This window comes from Falco peregrinus, chromosome 4 (assembly GCF_023634155.1).
Source record: "Falco peregrinus isolate bFalPer1 chromosome 4, bFalPer1.pri, whole genome shotgun sequence".
NCBI lineage: Eukaryota > Metazoa > Chordata > Aves > Falconiformes > Falconidae > Falco > Falco peregrinus.
Window position 1 is genome coordinate 39,735,892 of NC_073724.1, and position 22,835 is coordinate 39,758,726.

At 36.6% G+C, this 22,835-nt stretch overlaps 1 protein-coding gene across 2 annotated transcripts in view; it reads left to right on the forward strand.

Moving 5' to 3' along the window:
* USP9X (ubiquitin specific peptidase 9 X-linked) overlaps nt 1-22,835 on the forward strand; it is a 106,324-nt gene that overhangs the window by 63,871 nt on the left and 19,618 nt on the right. The window contains exons 19-33 of one of the 2 annotated variants that reach the window (XM_055802311.1): nt 777-1,017; nt 1,227-1,376; nt 1,470-1,590; nt 2,049-2,179; nt 2,443-2,721; nt 5,277-5,402; nt 7,875-8,000; nt 11,249-11,415; nt 16,445-16,553; nt 17,135-17,281; nt 17,403-17,549; nt 18,371-18,593; nt 20,927-21,147; nt 21,492-21,682; nt 22,126-22,299. In XM_055802311.1, coding sequence (XP_055658286.1) covers nt 777-1,017; nt 1,227-1,376; nt 1,470-1,590; nt 2,049-2,179; nt 2,443-2,721; nt 5,277-5,402; nt 7,875-8,000; nt 11,249-11,415; nt 16,445-16,553; nt 17,135-17,281; nt 17,403-17,549; nt 18,371-18,593; nt 20,927-21,147; nt 21,492-21,682; nt 22,126-22,299 — 2,553 coding nt within the window. The remainder of the gene's footprint in view (nt 1-776; nt 1,018-1,226; nt 1,377-1,469; nt 1,591-2,048; nt 2,180-2,442; nt 2,722-5,276; nt 5,403-7,874; nt 8,001-11,248; nt 11,416-16,444; nt 16,554-17,134; nt 17,282-17,402; nt 17,550-18,370; nt 18,594-20,926; nt 21,148-21,491; nt 21,683-22,125; nt 22,300-22,835) is intronic. The other variant, XM_055802312.1, reaches the window with a different exon arrangement.

Sequence of the window (22,835 nt, forward strand, 5' to 3'; positions counted from 1 at the left end):
CATCAGTAATTTGCAGTGCTCCTGTAGCATTTCTATTGCATATATTGATTGATTAGTTACAAGTAAGTTCTCTTGTTGATTGCAAATGCATCTTTTTTGATACAGGCTCCTTATTTGATTAGACTAACTTTTTTCACAGGTCTTGTTAGCAAGGAGCTATTTTTGCCGCCTTTTGTTGCATGGGATTACTTAGGCTTATCTGGGCATGTCTCCTAATGTGTTTCTGTCATTGCGTGAAATATGGTAACTGCTAGTGTGAAAACGTTTCTTCTTTCTTTGGCCTTTTTAAATTTTTGAAAAGCATTCTGATTTTCTAATATAAAACTTTTAACAGCTTTTGAGAGAAGGCATTAAGACTTGGTGACCTGATGCTTTCTCTGATCTTGGTGTATTTGAAACAGAGTTGTTTGGCTAAGAGAGCAAAACAGAGTTGCCAGTCTGATCTCTATTTGCACATTTTCATCAGAAAATTTACAAGCCAGAGAAAAGATCTAAAACTTCATAAGATACTTATTAAAATTCTGTCAATGTCCCTAACCTGACTGTAAAATGGACCATATGTTTAATGCACTTGTGCAGAGTGTGGCGGCTTAGAAGTTTCTTTATGAAAAAGTGTTCTCTATTGTATTTGCATAATTGCTGGGGCTTTCACAAAATCTGATGTTATCACCATATGTAAAGACTTGATGTTGAAATACCTGCAATATAAAATACAGCAGGAAAAACAATTTATTTCATGAGGACAAAATAACTTTACCTGGTTTATTTACTTTCAGAGCTTTCCGTGGTAAACATATCACACTGGTAGTTCGTTTTCCAAACCAAGGCCGACAGGTGGAAGACTTGGATATTTGGTCTCATACAAATGACACAATTGGCCAAGTACGGCGTTGTATTCTCAATCGTATTAAAGCAAATAGTGCACACACAAAAGTAGAACTTTTCATTGGTGGTGAGCTGGTGGACCCTGCAGATGATAGAAAATTAATTGGGCAGTTGAATCTCAAAGATAAAACGGTAAGTGTTGCAGGTTGATTATTATTGTCAATTCAGATGTTGCTTCCCTTTTATAAATGCTTGAAAAATACCATGCATGGGATAACTTATTCTTGTGAAATAGTTCCAGTCCTCCTCCTTGTATTATGTCTTTAACATTAAATCAGAAGATTATTTAGTAAAGAATCTTAATTTTTGCATAATAGTAGAACTGTGGTTGTGTTTTTCAGCTAATTACGGCTAAGCTTACACAGATAAATTCTAATATGCCCTCAAGTCCAGATAGTTCTTCTGACTCCTCAACTGGTTCTCCGGGCAACCATGGCAATCACTACAGTGATGGTCCAAATCCAGAAGTTGAAAGCTGTTTGCCTGGAGTGGTAAGCATATTCTGAAATGAACAGTTTAAAAGCATTTTTTCCCTACACTTGGTTTTTAACTAATGGGATTTTTTTTAATTTGCTTATTTTAAGATAATGTCACTGCATCCTCGATACATCTCTTTTCTTTGGCAAGTTGCAGACTTGGGCAGTAGCCTAAATATGCCACCTCTTAGAGATGGAGCGCGTGTTCTTATGAAGCTCATGCCACCAGGTAAAACTTACTTTTATCTGGTTTATCTTGTAATATCCTGTATAATAAGTTACCACCTGTTACATAAGAATGAAGATATGGGAATATTTTCTACTTTCTGTTAATTTATTGATAGTAATTGTAATTGTAAATGTATTTCCCAATGTATTTCCCAAGTAGTTAGTTCTTCTCTGTCAACAAAGTTGTGTAGATTGCAGTTGGTGCTGGAGTTTGGTGCCACAGTGCAGTGAAAATGGAGAGGATGGTATTGTGAAGTAGTTTTGTAGCATTGCTTTAATAGGATGACTTCAGTACTGACAGAAGTAGCCATTGCAAAACACTTGATAGTCTGATCTTGTCTGTCAGTTAACACTTTCTGCAACCTTTCTGATACACTTAATTTTTCAGATTTATAATTGTAAATGCTACTGACTTGTTCTGGAGTAGTTTTGTTACAAAATGTTGTGTTTTCATTGCAGATAACACTACGGTTGAGAAACTAAGAGCTATTTGTTTAGATCACGCAAAGCTTGGGGAAAGCAGCCTTAGTCCATCCCTTGATTCTCTGTTCTTTGGTCCTTCTGCCTCACAAGTGCTGTATCTAACAGAGGTTTGTGATGCTTTGCCTCTTCTTTAAAAATCTTCAATTCTTTCTTCAGAATCCTTTCTGTAACATTATGGAAGCCTAAGATTAAATTCTTAGGTTAAATTGAAATTAAATTGTTAAGTATTTTCAGTTGTTACTGGTAAACTGGTGTATGGCCAGTGCTGTCAAAGCATTGCTTAAGTAGTATTCCAGCATAGTCTCATGTTAAGTCATCTGTAGTCAAGCTAGTGCATTCCTGTTAGTTAACTCTGTGTTCTGTTCTACAGGTAGTTTATGCCTTGTTAATGCCTGCCAGCGCACCTCTGGGAGAAGATGCCAGTGACTTCCAATACAACTTCTTAAAAAGTGGTGGTTTGCCTCTTGTGTTGAGCATGCTGACTAGAAATAACTTCCTGCCAAATGCAGACATGGAAACTCGAAGGGGTGCCTACCTTAACGCTCTAAAAATAGCCAAATTATTGCTAACAGCAATTGGATATGGCCATGTTCGAGCTGTGGCAGAAGCTTGTCAGCCAGTTGTGGAAGGCACAAGTACAATTTCACCGGTAATACAAATCATCTTTGCTGCAAAATAGCATTATACTGGGTTTTATATTGTCCACAGCAACATCTTGCTACCCTCCATTGACAGTCTCTTTGAGTGACTTGCATGTCAAGAACTCATGGTACTTTCAGATAATGTTGTCTGATTCTGAAAAAATATCAACTCACTAAACAAATCCTGTTTCTTTCTGGCTGTAGAAGAGTTGGTGTGAGATCTACTTGCTCCTATATATGATTTTTAATGGTTTGCATGATTGTCAGTATTTTCCGTTTTCTTTTAACTTTTCCGTTTTCAAGTACATCTATCCCAGAAGGATGTGAATTCTGGTTGTTCTGAGCTGTTGAGTCTATGGAAGGATGTGCTTTGAATTTTATATATCTCCTATTTATGATTAGAGCATAAAACAACAGAACTGATGTTGAGTCATGCCAGCCCTTTTTCTACACAAAAATAAGTCCTTGGCTTGCTAGATACCTAATTCTGTCCGTTGCTTGTATGACATTCTTGCAGAGAAATTAAGTGTTGATAGTTGAAAGGTGTCCTACGCTAAGATTTCTCAGAGTTGAGAAGGGAAGGTGTAACACAGGTGTTCTGAACTGTGATCTCATATGACTATAGTTGTAGGTTTCATGTATGTTGTGAGTAAAGATTTTATTCCTGCCCTCTTACAGTAGGCATATAGCATAGAGCCCTGAAACGGAAATTTACTGCTGTCCTTCTTGGACATTTACTTCCAGGTATTCCCATGTTTTTTGTTTTTTCCTTCGTGAGGTTCCATCTCAAATAGGGCTTGAGCTATCAACCTATACTCAAGAATAGAGGGCCCCGTTTCAGAGCACTTTCTTCCAGAATGGTTACTCAGATTCATCTCTGAAGCAGAGAACTACATTCCTCTTATGTCTGAAAAATAAATACCTGTTCTGGTTAGCTACATCTGTTGGCAGATACCAGATTCATTCTTTTTCAAGTAAATCAAAACTCTTGATGAAGAGGTGAAGATTCCTTTTCATGTCTCGTGTTAGAATATAATAGAAACATCTTAAAGCAAGCATGTTTTCCACCCTATCCATCTGTTTAAAATTAGTAAATTTTACTGCCCTGTTTTCTTCTGATGATTATTCAAAAGGCAATTTGGAAACAGATAACGTAACAGTCTTGAAGTACCGTTTGAAACAGATTTGTGCTGACCACTTAGGATGCATTAATGTTTGTCCATGCCTGCTGATATACCCTGTTTAATGTTGCAAACATATAACTTTATTTTAACCAATTTGTTGGAAAAAAACAGTTATACTTGCTGTCGTCCTCATCCTATTTGAAGGACTTCGGTCTTGATGATTTTGTTGCTGCAGCACCAATAAGTTTACACCTTGGGATGGATGTGTGACTTGTAAATACCTTTCTATCTAAAGAATAAGTACGACAGCATAATTTTCTGTCTTGGCTTTCTATCAGTACGTAAGAGAATGAGGTAACCAAGGTGATGTGACTGCAGTCTTCCAGTTACCAGTCTGCTGCTGTCACTAGGACCTTTCAAATTTTTATTTTCTTCCTTGCTTTCATAGAAAGTTGAATCAGTAATGTTGTTAAATATAGTGTTCTGGTACATAAATGCTGACTTGCCCCCATACATACTGTGCTTGATCATTTACAGTCTGCTTCCGATAGCTAATTGACTGTGTAAGCTCTATTAGTCTTCAATGGGAGTTCTGTAATTTTGCTCCCCAAATCAAGTCTGTTAGTGAGGCTGACAAAGCAAAGGGATGTGACCAGTGCCAGGTTTTACAGAACAACTTCACAGTGTGTCTTTTGAGTAGTGTTTGAGACAGGTTTTTTGAATGAAATGATACTAGAAAATGAAGAAACTTCACATTTAAGAAGTTTTAATTTGTAACTGCAGCACAAAATCTTTTCAAGCAAGTTGGAGTATGAGAAGGAAACAAGCTTTTTAGATTTCAGCTGTCGAATCTAGGAAGCTCTGTGAGTCCAAGAAGGAACTCGATGCTCAAACCAATACAGAAAAGATAAAAACTAGTCTTCCTGCTGTTTCTGTTGTGAAAGCATGAGAAAGAACAGGAGGAATTAATTCAGAACAGAATTCTTCAAGAGTGCTCCAAATCAAATGTTTAAAGTGGACTTTACTATAATGAATACTGCAGCCATGTTCTGTCTGGACACTGTTAGCTATCCAGAGGGAGACCCATTATTTTGGCAAACCCTTTCTTTCCTGCCTCAATAGACAGGGTAATTCTAAACATTCTGTTAACCTGAAATAATTGATCGAAAAACAAACCCCCAAACCTAAGTAGTCTTAAGCAAGTGCCTCTGCTCTTAACTACTTGTGCTCTGTGATTGTACACTGTAGTATACAGTGTCTTCAGATGCAGTGGTGTCTATTTGAAAATGAGGGGTCTTTCTTATTTTTCTTGGTGTTTGCAGTTTCCTTCCAGGATCTTGACTACTTCTACCAAACCTTTCCAAGTAACTTTAGATTTTCGTATCTTCTTGCTTTCCTTTTTCCATGTAAAAATAAGTATAAGAAATACTTTCTTCCAGATAAACCAGGCTACGCATGACCAGGCAGTGGTGCTACAAAATGCCCTACAAAACATTCCTAATCCAACTTCAGAATGCATGCTAAGAAATGTAGCAATACGTCTTGCACAGCAAATATCTGATGAGGTTAGTGAACTCGTCTCTGTATGACCTTTATTCCTGTAGTATCTTTTTTTTTCTTTTTAAATCCTTTGTAAGACATGAATTTTCTTTCTAAAATGTCATGAAACATTTTAGGTAATGTTCATATGGTTCGTAGGCTGTTATCTAATTAGAAGTATTCAATTAATTGTTTCCATATGCAATTATGAAATTCAGTGTCTAATAGCATAAAGGGACTTAAGTGAATTAGGCAGGTTCTGTATACAAGCTCTTTAATGGGTTGTGAATATTGCTACATATACTTAAATCAGAACTTTAGAAATCTGATGTTTCTATAGAATTAATAGATTTAAAGAAATTAATGGGTATTTTGAAAACATTTTTGTGATGCTTCTTTTTTTGCTCTTTTATGTTTTGGTTTCTGAGTAGCATTCTCTTCCTGAAGAGGAACACAGAAAAGGAGAGGGAGTTCTTAAATTTTGGCTGTGATTTTTAAGTGCTGAAAGATAAAACTCAGATCATTGCCAGTGTATCTTTATATATTGAAAATGCATTAATGGTACAAGTGAAAAATTGGATTGTGGAGCTCAGTAGGGTTAAACAGCGTGCATTGCAAATATGATAGTCTTATCTGTATGGTATGAGCAAACCCCATTTGGATTTGTCAGTCATGTTAGTGAATACATCGGTGAATTCAGCAGAAGCTAAAATCTGGACTACTGCAACTTCATCTTCTATAGTGAATTGGGATCCCTTAGTTTCCAGTGCGGAAGCAGTGAATACTATCTTTCTACGCTCTGCAAAGCTATCTCCAAAACGTTTCTGAGCTATTTAAATAAAAGTAGTCTTGTATTATCATCTTAAACATTGAAAAGTAAACTATTTCTTCTGATGATAGATCAGTGTCCAAAGAAGGCACAATGTATGAGACTGCAAGACTTGACCCATCTGCCTTCCATTAGTGGTGGCATTGCATCCATAGGTGATTGTATGTGTAAAATCAGCAAGTTGAACTCTTGATTCAGTTAAATTCCTTACACAGAAGAAATGTCTTTTGAGGTGAGGTATGAAGAAAGGGTTTTAATTGTGCCTTTGTCCTTTTTGGAGGACTTCTAATAAAATAAATTCTTTCACCAGGCACATCAAAGCAAACAAAATCTGAATTTCTTCAAAAGTATTGCTATTGAAACTATTGTCTGTAATCTTCTGAAGTAGTGAAAACTGCTGTGTATCTAAATTTCACATGAATTGTAGTTTGCCTTTGAAAGATATTTTTTTCTTTTGATGGGGAAAGGCTCTTTTCAACTGACCTCACAATTTTAAAGACAATAAATCTCACACAGTTTTCCATAGGCCAGACAGAAGACTACACCACAGAAAGAAATTTCTCACCTTTTTTAAAAAAGCTTAGTACTTCAGGGTTTGAAAAAAAGGTTATTTTTCTGTGTGACTGATTTTCCTTGTGGTGCTGTTACTGTATGTAAAGTTGCTTTGCTTGTGACAAAGGTGAAATACCTATTTTTCTTGTAACTACTGTTAATATACATATCAGTAGCAAGAATGCGTATCATTCAGCTTTCCTGATACAGCTAGCTTGTAAGTTAAGCTTCTTAGAGTCTCTTTTTTTATTGTCTAAGCATTAGCAAAATGAAGTGTGAAATTTTTGGGAACTGTTTACCATCTGTTTTAAGATTGCCTGTTTTCTGGACAGTTCTACTTTGAATATGGATTCCAGATAGGTTTGGGGTTTTTTTGAAATTGATATATTAACTATAAGTAATGACAGTTGTAGTATGTTTTGAAATGTATGTGTATCAGGAGAAACTACTGTGTGTTAATTGAGACCATGCCCAAAACACTGAAATGAGTCTGCATTCATAAGATACGTGATCTGTGCTACTAATTCTAAACCCTATATAACCGGAGTATAGAACAATCCCTTTATGTATTAATTGCCTACTTGATAAGTGTCAGTTTGTCTAACAAGCTGTCAGCTAGCACAATAAATATCAGGGTGGGGACAAACCCTAAAATAACTTCAACTTTCTGCATTCCTTAAGAGGCTGTCTGCCTTCCAGATGCATGCTTGGTGGTTTATTGTTTTTTCCCTAAAAATCAAGAATGTTTTAGCACTGAAGTTGGTAGATTCTGCTAAATACTACTCAGAATCAAAGAGTTGCTGGTTATTTATCAAAAATGCTCACTTCAATGTAATTCCTGGTTCTTGTAGCATTAAGATTTAAGGTTCTGTGATATATCTAACATATATGCTACTTTCTATTAAAAAATGAGATGTTATGTAAGTGAAGTACAAATGCTTTTTCAAGATAACAAATTTTTTTTCTGTTTAATGAAAAATTAATTGTAAATTTAATTGTAAATCTTAAACTTTCCATGAAAATAGATTTCTAGGAGTTTAGAATCCATTGTATTGTAATTTGCAACTGCATTTTAATGTTGCTTTGGTTATTTATTTTTTCTTCCTTTTTTTTTCAGGCTTCAAAATACATCCCCGATATCTGTGTTATTAGGGCAGTACAAAAAATTGTTTGGGCATCAGGTTGTGGGTCAGTTCAGTTGGTTTTCAGCTCGAATGAAGAAATCAGTAAAATCTATGAAAAGGTAAGGATTCCTAAGCAACTTCTGTTCTGTATAAACTGTTCCATTGTTTACAAAAGGTACATTGTCAGCCAGGTCAGGCTTAAAGTGCTATGAGCTTTTTCAGTAGGTGTCTTGGTGATGGTGTATTTGGAAGTCTAGTACCTGTAAATTGTCGTACCACAGTTTAATTTTCTATTCCAAATTCCTTTTCTCAGTAACTATTTGTAACTTGAATCTGGTGTCAGTTCAAAAATGCACCAGTTCTTTAAGCTGCTGTAGTATGTTTTCAGCCCATTTAGATTCTGTATCTAAATAAGGAAGAAGCATTTCTTGCAGTGCCAATTTTTCTTACCTTTAAACTTAAAAGGTCTATTATACACAAGTTTATTTAAAGCTTATGTGCAGTCTAGAATGAGAAACAAGAGCTAATTGGTCTGAAATTAGCACTGAAGCACTGGTAAAAGAAAATAATAGCTAATCCTGTATAGTTTATTTCCTTTTATTATGTAGATATGTAAAACATCCTCATGGTTTCACATATAGTTTACGCAAGTAGTTTGAAGTCGGGATTATATATTACTATGTTACTACACACTTTGTGTTTAACAAATGTTGCTTACAGTTACACGAAATAGCATGTATTTTGGCAGTGATTTAGAAAAATACTTTTTTTGTTCTCTAAGCATCTTCTCTTGTTCATCTTACAAAATCAAGTTTAGTACTCCATCAATACTTGCCTGAGAGTGAAAGGGAAAGGATTATATAGGGAGGCTTTGTTCTTGTGTATTAGCTATTGTGCTTAAATGATCCATGAGAGGAAGAATATTTACTTTGGCAAAATGCAACACCTTTCAATTTAGTTTACATAGTGACATCTGCTTCTGTTGCTGTGAGAGTGACTTCTTAGTGGAATAAGTTGGGGGTTGGTTGGTTGGGGTTTTTTGAGGTGATAAATTGCATATAATAGGTGGTTTAGGTAGCATGTCAGTCCAAGCCCGTGAAGATACGCTCATATATACATTAGATGTTTTAAGAGCAGCGGTGCACTAGAGAAAATACACCTAAAGGAAGATATACCTAAATGATGTTCTCTGACTTCTTTTCTGGGTGAAAATCATATAGTTAAGTTCTGTAAAAATACTTTCAAACTGCTGAAGTTTTAAAACAGGTGAAATTTAAGCTGTGCATTATCAGTCATGCTTCAAAGGGGTTTTTTGGGTGTTTTTTTAATACTGACACTTAGACATTTGTAATAAGTGGCAGCTGCATTTTGCTTATGGTATGCAAAAGAGAAATAAATTGAAGTGGAAAAATAGAAATAAGAAAGAGGAAGAAATTGTGGAAGTACTAAGACATGGGAATAAAAGTACACTTACTTTCCTCTCCTTTAACGTTATTTCAAGAATCACAGAAATAGAGGAATATGATGCAAGAAAACACATGCACTGAAACTAGGAGAATTGTGTTTGATTATAGATGAGAGGAAGAAATTCTTACGGCAGTTAGGAGGATGAGTGTACCAGTGTCCGGCAAACACTTGGCTTAGAGGACAAAGGATTTTGAGAAAAATGTTTTCAATTTTCTAAGTTGACCACTAAACCTTAGACTTTTAACTCATAGGTCATAGGAGCGTTCTGGTAAGTCTGTAGGGTAGAGATTTATCATTAAATGTTACCTTAAGAACAAAAGCACACTGATTCTTGTGGAATGAGGAATGACATGTCAGGGCTCCTAAAAACATCAAAGGCAGCTATGGTAAATGATCTTAAGAGGCATTTCAGAGTAGTCCCATCAAGTATGACTTCTGAAAGAATGTTGTGGGCACTTTTAAGAAGCTTCTGGTAAATTCAATCAAACTTTAAAGTCAAGATAAGTTATTTTGAGAGCATAACTTTCATGGAGTCTCTTCTGCCTCCTGCCTCAAAACGTTCTGGTATTGAAGTCCTGTCAGTGGTTGAAAACATGGCAACTTTCAGTGGTGTCAAACAGCCATTTCCTTATTAGCTCAGAGAAGGCCCATACCCACCTAGAAAACTGCAAGTATGCTGCTTGTACAGACCCCATCAGCTCTTGGTGCCCGAGCATAGGGAAATACTTCACAAAGTATAAAATGCACTTTGCGTTTCTGTTAGATCCCTGCACCCATGCAGGAATAACTTTCTTTTCTAAAAAGGGCTTCAGTGCAGAGCAGGTGCAGTCCTGAACTTCTTGAAATTATTCTGCTTTTACTTTCGTATCTTAGATGTGTCAGAATTGCCACATCCTCCTGTTGCAGTGGTAGTGACTGTCTCTGATTTTTAGCTGTTGTGCAAGACAATACTGCGTCAGTTACAAGATTGAGATACACTTCGTCCTTTTCTGCTGCTGTTCACAATTAGTTATCTCTTCTGCATAGTAATCCCTTCTTTCTGCCTACTTAACCTTGATATCTCTTCATATATAAAACAAATACTTGCTTTATGCCTCTAGTTAATGTTATTAGCCTGCAGCCATGATTACCGATGAATTAAAATTGAAACCTGCTCACCTTCAGTTTCTTCAGAACTTCAAGCTAATTAATTTTACTTGGATGGAGGAGGGGGCTTGCTTTTTATTGTCAAAGTATTTATTTTGGAAAAAATGTACCAAAATCAACTCACTTGATTCGAGTGTTTAATTGAAAGAGTAACCTATATACCAATTAAATATTCTTTCCTATTTCAAAAATCACCATGGTAACTATGTTTGAAATCTGGTTTAGCTGTTACATGTTTCTGAAAAAGTGTAGTGCTGAATAAATTCTAGCATTATTAAGAAGCTTTTGGTAACAAAGATTTGTAAAACTGGATTTCTTGATGAATTATACAGCACTGTGGCTTTTCTCTGTTTAAGTAGTAACTGTTTCCAAAGCTTTAAACTCCAGGTTCTGAGTAGTAAAGGAAAATACCTTATTTAAAAAGCAAAAATGAAATCCAACAAAAAAAAAACCCAACAGCAGTACTAACTGATAAAACTTTTGCCTACAAGCTTCCTATTTAACTTCTGGATCCTTAAGTTCATGCTTGGAATCCTCCTTTGAGAAACAGTACTGGAAGTTCAGGCCATCCCACATAGTGCTTTGAATCACATCTGAGTGGAGTACATAAAATGCTTGGCACTGATGGTATATACACATTTGGTATATAAATCTGTGGTTTGTGTTTGTATTTGGTGTGTATACCTTGGAGCCAGTTGGGTTTCTCAGGTTTTTTTTCTATACCCACTTTATGCTCTTTTGTTTATTTTCACAGACAAATGCAGGAAATGAACCAGACATAGAAGATGAACAAGTTTGCTGTGAAGCATTGGAGGTGATGACCTTGTGTTTTGCTTTGATTCCAACGGCACTGGATGCACTCAGTAAAGAAAAGGCATGGCAGATGTTTATCATTGATTTGCTATTGCACTGTCACAGCAAGTAAGTTTTGGTGGTGGATTTTTGGGATTTTTTATCACGTTATTTTACAATTCAAAATAAATATGAAGTCTAAACAGCGCAGTAACTTGGTATTTAAATGATCTTTCTCTGCACTTGTCTTAATTTATTGTTTAGCAATATAAATCTGTAATTTGGGTACCTATCCTGAAGTGATAGCTCTGTTAGTCCCATCTTCTTTGTACTCGTAAGGGGGATATTATCAAGCCAGATGGATGCCTGATAATGTGCTACTTATATAGAATGAAATAATAGGTACTTCATGTTTTTTCAGAAATTATGTGAATACTCACTACATTAGAATATTTAAAGTGATGTAGGTGTAGAACAACTTTCTTATACTTTTTCTGATGACTAAAGACAAGATACAGTACGAGAAATTTGAGGAGAGGGGGCAGTCAAGATTTATTCCTTTGGTTTTCTTGAATTGGCATCGTATGCTTGTGAGTCCTCATGTGACTCGTGTTTCACATAGCGCCGTCACCTAGTTCAGTAGTAGCATCTTGGAGGAACCATTAGCAGTGGGGACAGACAGACAGGGAAAGCCAGTGGGAGCTGCCAAGAGCGATGCAGTTCAGGCTGCCCTGCAGTCCTGCCATAGAGTACAGGGATCTCTTTGTTATCTCCAAGCTATTCCTGCAGATCTCCTTAGACAGCATCTGCACAATACAGCATTTGTATGACACTGTCCTGTGACTTTTAGCCCATCTGAAACTGGAATGTGAAGTATTGGGCTGGGGGGGGGGGTGGGGTGTTTTTAGACCACTGTTTTCTACCGCTATCCAGGTGGAAAGTTTTTGTATGTTATTATTAAACCTAGTTAACAGTACTTTGAACTGTTACTAAAGATTTGTTTTGTAAGATCTGTCTGCGTTAGTTCCATGAATATTTGAAGTTTGCAAAATGGCAGAGATCAGAAATTAGTGACGTTGTCTAAGCCTTTCAGTACATCTTAATGGAGTCAGATTGTGGCACTCTCAGGTGAATGGGGTCAGAATTTCAGCACCATGTTTTGGGGTTTTTTACTTTTCTGGGTAAAACAGGTTGAAAAGTCTTATGTTCAGGAATATGCACCATAACAAAAGGATCAATAGCATCATCAGAGTATCACTTCACAATCAACTATCTGCACACATTGGTGAAACTGTGGTGTGGTATTATTGGAATCCCACAAACATTATTAGTTTGCAACTTGTGGTATAGGATGTTAAATTTTCAGCTTCACTGAAGCTTGTTATCACTTAGAGAAGTATAACAAAACATGCTGACAAATGTATGTTGTAGTTTTACAAACAAGCTGTCTTTCACTAGTTTCAGTAACTTTCAAGGCTGATGACTAAGAAATCACTAAATTTTATTTTTAAAACTGTCAGCAGTTGATATAGAGTTCCTTTTTTGACAGTAAGTGTATGTTGGTTATACGTCAGATTTGGAGTACCAGCACAGCTGAATAGCATGGGCAAGTGTCAGTGCTGCCCCATCCTTTGATATTTTTTTTAATGTGTGTCCAAAGATATTAGATTTGTTTTTTACATGTGAGGTTTTTTACTATGATATAAGTAACGGGTGATAATTTTTTAATATTAAATTTCACTCCAGCTATCAGACTTTCGGGCATTGTATTTGGAATTTAATTGACAATTCAAGTGTCAACCAGCATTTCTGTGTATTTCAGTTAGTGTTTGGTATCAACACTTGTTACACTCTTTCAGTCTGAAAACTGCAGATGCTCTTTGTGAGGATTTCTCTGTTCTGGTCATATTTCCTTAAGGAAGTGAACTGTTGGTTCAAATGGGGAACTTCTAAATCTGTAAATCTTAAACAGTTTAGACTCTGAATTTCATTGTGCAAGTTCTGCCAGCGCAGTTTGTGGTGGAGGTAGAATGTCTTTTTAGCAAAACCTACAGTCTTGATTTACAGGTGGGAATATTTGTCATGGTTTTGCCAGTCTCTTCTTTTCTTGCCGATTTCAGCTTTGTTGTCTGAACATTTGGATCCCAATGATATCATATTATTATGCCTAGTCAATAGTTAACGGTTGTACTTTTCTTCATAAAATATTAGAAGAAACAAGATATGTCCCCAGGCTGGGGCTTTTCTTTCCAAATTTTGTTGGCATGTCAGTCCAAGTCGGAACAGCAGTGTATTGATTCCGCATGTATGTTAGGTTTTTGCCCTTTAAAATAAAGAATAGCATTAATGGATAGGGTGTTTATGTGGGTTTTTTTGTCAGAGGGGATAAAATTTTTAAGGGCTTCTCTTACCCAAGGGAACTGCTGCTCAGCTCCTTATCTCTGCTTTATTACTCCACCAGAATGGGAAATGAGCTGAATTTATTGTATGGGAAAACAGTTCATACTGTCAGTACAGGAGCTCTCTCTCATGCTTATAAAACTTCTGATATATAGGATAATCTCACTTAGAATGCAACTGTTCATTATTACATGATGAACATGTTCTCATTCTAATATGATGAGCATGTTAGAATAGCATAAATATGAGTAGAAAAGGAAGACCATTTTGAAAATTAAGGCAGTGAAGTTGAAGTAAGCTAAAAAGAAAGTTCTTCTTCTGAATGAGTGTGGAAACAGATTAGTGTTTGCAGTGCAGAGAGTTTAGCAAATACCAGCCAAAATTCTGAATATCCTCAATTTTCAGCTATTGTTTTCTAATCGCCTATCCTCAATCAGAGAACAATGTGAGCAAAAATATGCAAGTGAGAAAATGTTTTTGGTGCACCATAAAAGTCAATGATGATCAAGATCTGATCTTATAAATATGATCTTTCTGGAAGAGATCAGATGTTTTTTGGGGTTTTTTTGTTTCTTTCAGTGGTTGAGATTGTATGGGACTTCTGCTGTTTTCTCATAGCAGAACTATGCTACGTATAACGTATAAATGGAAAAACAGAATGCAAAATGCTTAATACTAAATACTAGAGCAGTTCTTACTCTCCAAGCTAATTGATTTTATAGTGGTGACTCCTGAATACAGGACTGGTTAGTCAATAGTAGATAGCTGAACAGTTAATCCAAAATGATCCTGGAACCCAGAAGTATTCTGCTGATGGCTGCAAAGTGTTTGGTAATCACACGTATGTGGCCCAAATAAATAAAAGTTCTTACTGCCTGCGTAAAGCAGTGGCACTTAGGCCCATTGAAGAGTCTGACTTCTGTTAACTAAACAGAAATCTGTATCCCGGAGCTATCAGTAGGATGGGATTCAGGTTGCCTTGCCTTAGTTGGAGGCCAGATGCCTCCGTTTCACCAGACGAGTGGGAGTTCATCGTGCCATTTGTATCCTATCTGACCGCTTTATGCTATTGTCATGGTGTCTAACATGGCACCTAAATGCCTGCATTTAGGCAGCTGCATCCCTGCCATGGTTCCTCAAGAGCTCTTAGATTGTTACAGCCTCATGAAAATATAGTACTTGTGTTCAAATACTGCATACTCCTTAGAGACATAACAGTATGAAGTATGTGGTTCTTCGGTCATTTCTCACTTTCGGAAAACACCATCTTTATTTCATTCTGCCTTTAACTGCATGGACCTGAGGAGTGTGTATGTGATGTTGAAGGGTTGCATCTTAAAAGAAATTTCTATGAGAAGTTTTAGGAAACATCAGCTCAGCAATTGGGTCCCATAAAATGTCAAGTGTTACTAAGAACAAAACAGACCCTCTCCACCCTATGGTCTTCTGTAACTCAAAGCAACTTGCAAAGATCAGAGAAGGGTGATGAGGGAGATCAGAGCTCTGAAATGACTTCCATCTGAGGAACAGCTGAATAGCTTGGGGCACTTCATATTGGAGAAGAGATAGATGGTGGGAGGAGAATACCACAGAGACCTTTAAAATCAGTAGCGAAGGGAGAACAACTAGAGAATAGTGTTCCTTTGTATAAGAATTTCTTGAGCATAACATTTAAGCAGTGTAAACGTTCAGTTTCAAAATAGTTTGAGGGGTTCTTTCATGAATTTGTCCAGTGAGGGCTATGAAATACTGATTTTGGTAGTCTTTCTGAACCACAAATTCATAGAAGCTGAGAGAATATTCTGGAGCAGTGTTACTGCATGCTTCCAGTCTTGTGCAGTTTTCAAGGTGTATCCCAGAGACAGGGTGCTCAGCTAGGTGTGTCTTGGCTCTGACCTCATGGTCATTCTTGCAAGTGTTTGAAGCACAGTTAACTGCACATGAAAGAACTCTGAAGGAAATAGGGTTCTTTCATGAGCTTTCCACAGTGACTTCTTGGGCAGAAAATGATGACAGCTGCACCAAAAATATACTGTAAATCTCAGGGTTTTATATGTTGAGATGCTTTCATAAAGTTCAATATTGATTTGTACTCTCTCCCCACCCAAGTGGAATTGTTTGTAACAGTTTTTTACAAGATACAAAGCTCAGACCATTTTACAAATTGAATTAATAAGGTTTGCCTTAAGTATTTTTTTCCTCTTCAGCTTATCCATTCCCACATTATTCCAGTGGTTAGATTAAGTTCTTAGATGAAAAATTTCCTTTAATTCTAGCCACTTGAATTGTCAGAGGGTCATCTTTTCTCATTTCTAGTTACTAGTGATAAATTTTGATCACAGATGCTTACAAAACTGCTGTAGCGATACATAAGAGCAGTTTTACTAGGGTGGCTCTATTTTGTCTTTCAGACACAGCTAGTGCTTGATTAGAAAAAATGTAGGGTTGCACACTGCTTGTGTTATGCAATATTTGCTGGCAGTTGCAAAGGTTTAGTGGCTGTGTGCTGATAAGTTTCTTTTGCCTTTAAATATTTGATGTGTGGAATGGGTTTTGTAATAGTGGCTCGTGTCTTAAAATTTCACTGCAAGGAGAAACAATATGATAAGTAGCGAATAATTAAAAGTATTCTCATTCCTTATATTATGTCCAGTTTCAGAAGATGGCATTGAGCAGATAAGCACAAATTTAATTGTTTTTTTAATGCCCTGTTTGGATAAGGAGATTGAATTTAATGTTTCTATTAAATGATTTCCAGAACTGTTCGTCAGATGGCACAGGAGCAATTCTTTTTAATGGCTACCAGGTGTTGCATGGGACAGAGACCTCTCCTTTTCTTCATTACCCTGCTGTTTACTGTTCTAGGGGTAAGTTTTTAGAGGTAAAGGCTTCAGCACAAAATGAATTTCTGTAAAAAGTATTAAGACAAAATACTGCAAGAAAAGATGAATCGCTGTTAACAAGTCATTAAAGTATAGGCTCCTTTTTGAACCTACAGGCAAGCAGCACAGTCAGTTTCCATTTGAGTTAGGTGAGGGGGAAAGGGACTTCTGCATTTTCTGATAAGAACATGAACAATAAGCTTTCGTTTATGCAATTGATCTCCAGTGAATTCTAACCTTCAAGTAAAAATCATTAGCAGATTAGATAGATGCTTAGTGCCACCTATTACTGGGCCTGCCAGGGCTTTTCAATTCTGTGTGCTTGTGTTTCTTGAACATTTGATTACTTCTCTGTTCGTTTCCCATTCATGTATAGAAATTTCTACTAAAATAGTTCAGAAGTCATTCATTAACAGTTAGATATGACTGTAAACTTACAAAAAGTTAAAAATTGCCTTACACTTCTTTTCTTTTGTATTTACATCCAGCTTTAGGGAAAATGTTAGTATTGCATTATAAGTAGAATCGTGTATGAATTCTATATCATTTGTTTTTGGTTTACATAGAGTACTGCAAGAGAGAGAGCTAAGCATTCTGGAGACTACTTCACTCTCTTACGACACCTTCTTAATTATGCTTACAACAGCAATATTAACGTACCCAATGCTGAAGTTCTTCTCAATAATGAAATTGACTGGCTTAAGAGAATTAGGGTAAGTTTTAGGATCAATTTATTTCTTACAATCAGCTTTTTGCTGCTTTGTTTTTAAGTCCAGTTCTAAGCTTGGTAAATATATATTATTTCAAGTATCCTAATTTTCTTCTAAATGGCAGGATGAAGTAAAAAGAACAGGGGAAACAGGTGTCGAAGAAACTATTTTAGAGGGTCATCTTGGAGTAACAAAAGAGTTGTTAGCATTCCAGACACCTGAGAAGAAATACCATATTGGTTGTGAAAAAGGAGGTGCTAATCTCATTAAAGTAAGTTCCAGTTTTTGACATGTGCAGTTTTTTAAACTTTAAAATATTTTACTATACATAGTTAAAAGAAGCTTTGCATCTTGTGGATTGTGGACACTGTAAAAGGTCCCAATTTAACTGTTTGACATGGGCTTCTAATTGAAGTTTAATGTTTCCTTTAAAATAATTTTTTAAGAAACCACATACTTCATTTGTAAGAGTGTTGAACTTGTTCTTCGGAACCACTGCATATGGAGTTACTGTGACCTCGTGAGCTGTTATTCCAAGACTCAGCAAACATCACACAAGGATAGTAAGCTAGATACAGGATAGTCCTGTACAGGACTGTTTTCTTACGTTACCTGTGTGTAGTGGTTTTTCCATGTGTTCTTAATTAGTGCTATTAATGTTTATGGCAGGTTTGAACAAATGTATGAACATCTGAGTGTCTCTTTAATCAGATGTGTTTTCTTTGTACTTCTGATGTTATACAGCAGGAATGTTGGGGTTTTTCAGCACAAACTGATAAAAGAACTTTGTAGATGGTAGTGGTTTGGTAAAAGAAAACTTTACCTATCAATGATAATACAGAATTATTTTTAACTTGCAGCGAGGGAGGGGGTAGGCTTGCAGGGAACCACTATAAAGTGGAGTTACTCCATTTTAAATTTAAAAGCTCTTTATGGTACTGGTCTCAGTTTTTACTTTTTTCTTTTTTTAAGTAATCCTCTGGTTCTGGGACATTCATTTGTGTAATAACTCTTATTCTGTTATAAAATAGTGTGTGTGTTTCAATGGTAACAGGTGATTTATTTTCTTCTTTCTTGTTTTCCACCCCCCAGGAGTTGATAGATGATTTCATCTTTCCAGCATCCAATGTTTATCTACAATACATGAGAAATGGAGAATTGCCTGCTGAGCAGGCCATACCAGTCTGTAGTTCACCAGCTACTATTAATGCTGGCTTTGAGCTACTGGTTGCACTAGCAGTTGGATGTGTGCGAAATCTCAAACAGATAGTAGACACGTTGACTGAAATGTATTACATAGGTACAGCAATCACTAGTATGTAATATTTTTAATTATCTATTTTCTACTTTTTAATGTATATAATATGTATAGGTTTTGTTTATATTATCAACTGAACTAGATGCTGAGTTTCTTGGTTTGTGGCTGCTTTTAATGCTGCAAAATCAGGCTGTCAAAATCTAGGAAAGTTTGGCAGTGTAGCCTTTATTTGTTCCTCTTTATGCAGTAAATCTTGCATTATATTGTTACATCCAAGTTCCAGCCCCAGTCACTTACATGGTTTTGACCCTTCCTCTCTGCTTTCTGGCTACTCCCCTTTGTCCATACCAGCTCCCAGGAACCTCATTCTGTCTGTATCTTCTATTTTTGTCTCATTGTTTCAGGCTCTGCCTAACCAATCCCAGAACCTCATCAGGTATCTTCGACTTAGTTCTAGTGCCAGTCTCTTGGTTGCTCACCTAATTTTTCATTGTTGTCCACACACAGACACAGGTCCACTGTCCTGTTTCTCTTTTTAGTTCTGTACTCATTCTGTGCTTGTCATAGTCCTTTCTCAAATGGTTGTTCTCTCCGTTTTGGCCTTGTCTCAGCACAAATCTGCACTTAAATAACTTTTTCCTTCACACTGGAGAAAGATCATAGCAATTGCAGTGTGAAAAAACAAAAAAACAAAACCAACAAATAAAAAAAACCCAAACCAGCCACCTTGCAAATGTTAATATTTCAAAAGTTGGTGAAACTTGGGCTAACTTTCACAAGAATGGCAAAAGGCTCATATTTAATATAAATGTTGTTATCAATAAAAAACTTGTTAAGACTTTCTTAAAAATGAACAAACAGGACCATATTTTCTGCAGCCCTAAATGGGATAGCTAAACCATTTTGGCTGTAACATTAACAGGGAAAGGAGGGTGGGGGAGAAAAAACAACCACCAAACCGAGTAAACCCAATCTTGTATGGGAAGAAAGGCTGGGAAGTTGTTCAGCCTGGTGGTGTCTGGGAAGGGCCTTATTTGTGGCCTTTCATGCTTAAAGGGGGCTTACAGGAAAGATGGGGAGGGACTTTTTATCAGGGCCCGTAGTGACAGGACAAGGGGCAATAACTTTAAACTGAAAGAGGGTAGATTTACATTCAACACAAGGAAGAAATTCTTCACTCTGAGGGTGGTGAGACAGGGGCACAGGTTGCCCAGAGCAGCTGTGGGTGCCCCATCCCTGGCAGTGCTCAAGGCCAGGCTGGATGGGGCTGTCAGCAACCTGGTCTGGTGGAAAGTGTCCCTGCCCATGGCAGGGGGGTGGACTAGATGGTCTTTAAAGGTCCTTTTTTAGCCCAAACCATTCTGTGATTTAACAGAACGTTTAAACTTGTAGACTTCCGCAAAACTGTAAGCAACTAGAAATAGTATCCTGTAGTAGGAATTGTCCACTGTCTTGGAATGGCAGTGCTACTTGCCCAGTGGTGGTATCAGTGAGTCATTTGACATTTTTCAATCTCTTCCTGTTTGGTTCCATCTCAGTAGAACAAATGAAAAGGGCAGCTTTATGGTTCCCCTCCTGCACCATCCTTTTTTCTTCACCCTTTTCTATTGGGAAGTAGTGTGTTTCTTACCACCTCACAATAAGAAGGATTTCATGACATTTCCTTCCACTCAAGTATTTGATAAGCACAATAGAACACTGGATCTCCATGGTGTTTCAGATAGAAGAGAGAACACGTGTATGAACTGTGCATGCTGTGTGTTTCATATACCAAGTAAAACTTGCTTGTAAACATGCATGCTTTCTTACTTCCTTTTACATCAGAATTTTTTGCGTTAAAGCCACAGAACAGCAGGTTAGTGTAGGAAGCCTGTGATTGTAAATGTACTCTGAAGAGATGAAAGATCTGAGGGAGAAGACTTGGGAGAAGAAAAAAATCTGTCACAAGTCATATAGATATCATTATCTAAAACTGTTTCCCATCATGCTAAGGAAAAGTGAGGCACAAGTGAAATCCTGTAGTTTTAAAAGGACTGGAAATGCGTGAAAGGCTTGTAAATTGGCTATATGTTCTAGGTTCATTCAGCTGATTTCTTAAATTAAGAAACTTGCTGGTATTGAGGGAAGACTTTTGTTTGATACATAGACTGAATTTTCAGGCCACCTCTTTAGCTATGCAGTAGAAGAAAATGGTGCAATGTTAAAATATCATTCATAGAAGTTGTGTTCATTTTAGCAGTTAGGTTTTCTGGTGGAACATTTGTTTTACTAAACTGCAGTGTGATACAGACTAATACTAATTCTATGCAACTGCCCTTCATGCTGCACTGATGGTGTAATTCTTTTATAACAAAATAATTTCCTAATCACATTCTGCTATTTTCTTTTAGCTTGTGAAGCGCTTACAGAATGGGAATATCTGCCACCTGTTGGGCCTCGGCCGCCAAAGGGATTTGTAGGACTAAAAAATGCTGGTGCCACTTGTTACATGAATTCTGTCATTCAGCAGCTGTACATGATTCCAGCCATCAGGAATGGGATTCTTGCAATTGAAGGCACAGGCAGTGATGTAGATGATGACATGTCTGGGGATGAAAAGCAGGACAATGAGGTAAACTTAATTGTGTAGAACTTCTTTAATAAAAAAGGCTTGTACTTTAAAGATAAAAGGCTTATAACAATTTTAGGTTGCCAATCACGTCACTTTCTACTGTGAACAGTGGGGACAATAACGTAATGTTTCTTAATTGACTGTTTTGTTAACTTCCCTCTACGTGGTTTTGTGCTTGAAAGCACTGTATACCACTTCTGCCACCAGAACTGCGTTAATGCACACAAAGACATTTCCTACTTCAGATGAGAATATGAAACGCCTTAGATTGTTAAACATGGGATACAGCTAGCTATGAGGCTGCACGATATCCAAGTTAATTGCACAAATTTTCTTTTTTTCAGAGCAATGTTGACCCACGAGATGATGTGTTTGGCTATCCACACCAGTATGAAGACAAACCAGCACTGAGTAAAACAGAAGATAGAAAAGAATACAATATTGGTGTTCTGAGGCATCTCCAAGTAATTTTTGGTCATTTAGCAGCTTCCAGGCTACAGTACTATGTACCAAGAGGGTTTTGGAAACAATTTAGGTAAATAGGAAATTTAGTATTGATGTCTGTTCACTGGGCCATTGTGATAGGCAACAAAACTAATCATAGTAGAAGAAATTATACTGAAGTTAAGTGTAAATTAGCAGAAGTTCTGTAGCATTGTATCCATTATCTTACCTTTTCACCATTCTGTAGAAATCTGCTAATAAACCAAAGTTTACAGCATAATGGTTATTTTGAATTCTAGCAGTTCTTGACCTTGATATTGAGACTTTGAATTAAGTATGAATTTATACACAAAATTTGTTTTTACTCACCAGTAAGTGTCAGGGAAAGAGTAACAGGTGGTATATTATATCACAAAGCAACGAATAGTTTTGGTCAGTAAGAAAGGGATTAATAGCTTGAATAATATTTTTTTAGAGAAGAAATCATTAGAGAACAAACCAAAACATTTGACAAGAATGTGCTTTTGTTTTCAGACTTTGGGGTGAACCTGTAAATCTACGTGAGCAACATGATGCTTTAGAATTTTTTAATTCCTTGGTGGACAGTTTAGATGAAGCTTTAAAAGCTTTGGGCCATCCAGCAATGTTAAGTAAAGTTCTAGGAGGGTCCTTTGCTGATCAGAAGATTTGTCAAGGATGCCCACATCGGTGAGTGTTTTAAGGTTCTTCTTTCTTCCAGAAAACCCACCTGTGTTTGTATCTTTATAAAAGTAACTAAAGATTCAGAGTGGGGTTTTGTGTGGTTTTGGTGAGGGGCAGTTTAAAGCTAATGGAATTTGCTACCTTATCTTTTCTACAGTCTACTCTTAATATTAATTCATCTTCAGGTGCCTTGAAATGCTTGAGTATTATTATTTCTGCTTAGCAGATTGTATGTGAAGCATCATGTATTGATCAGGGGAGGAAAAGATACAGCTTTTTCATGTTAAAATAAGAACAACTTGGGGACCAAATGCAATGTATAAAATCTTAATACATGGCCAACATGTGTTGCTGTCTTCTGTCTTTCATGGTGTGTGGACACAGCTGACAGAAGTATGAATCTTTTAATTCCCACGAGCAAAACTCCATTCATACTCACTATGTAAGCTGTAATAAAGGGGAATGGTGTAGAAAGTTTATATTTTTCTTAAGATTTCTGCATATTTAATTAACTTAAAATGTGAATATTGAAGTTCAGCTTC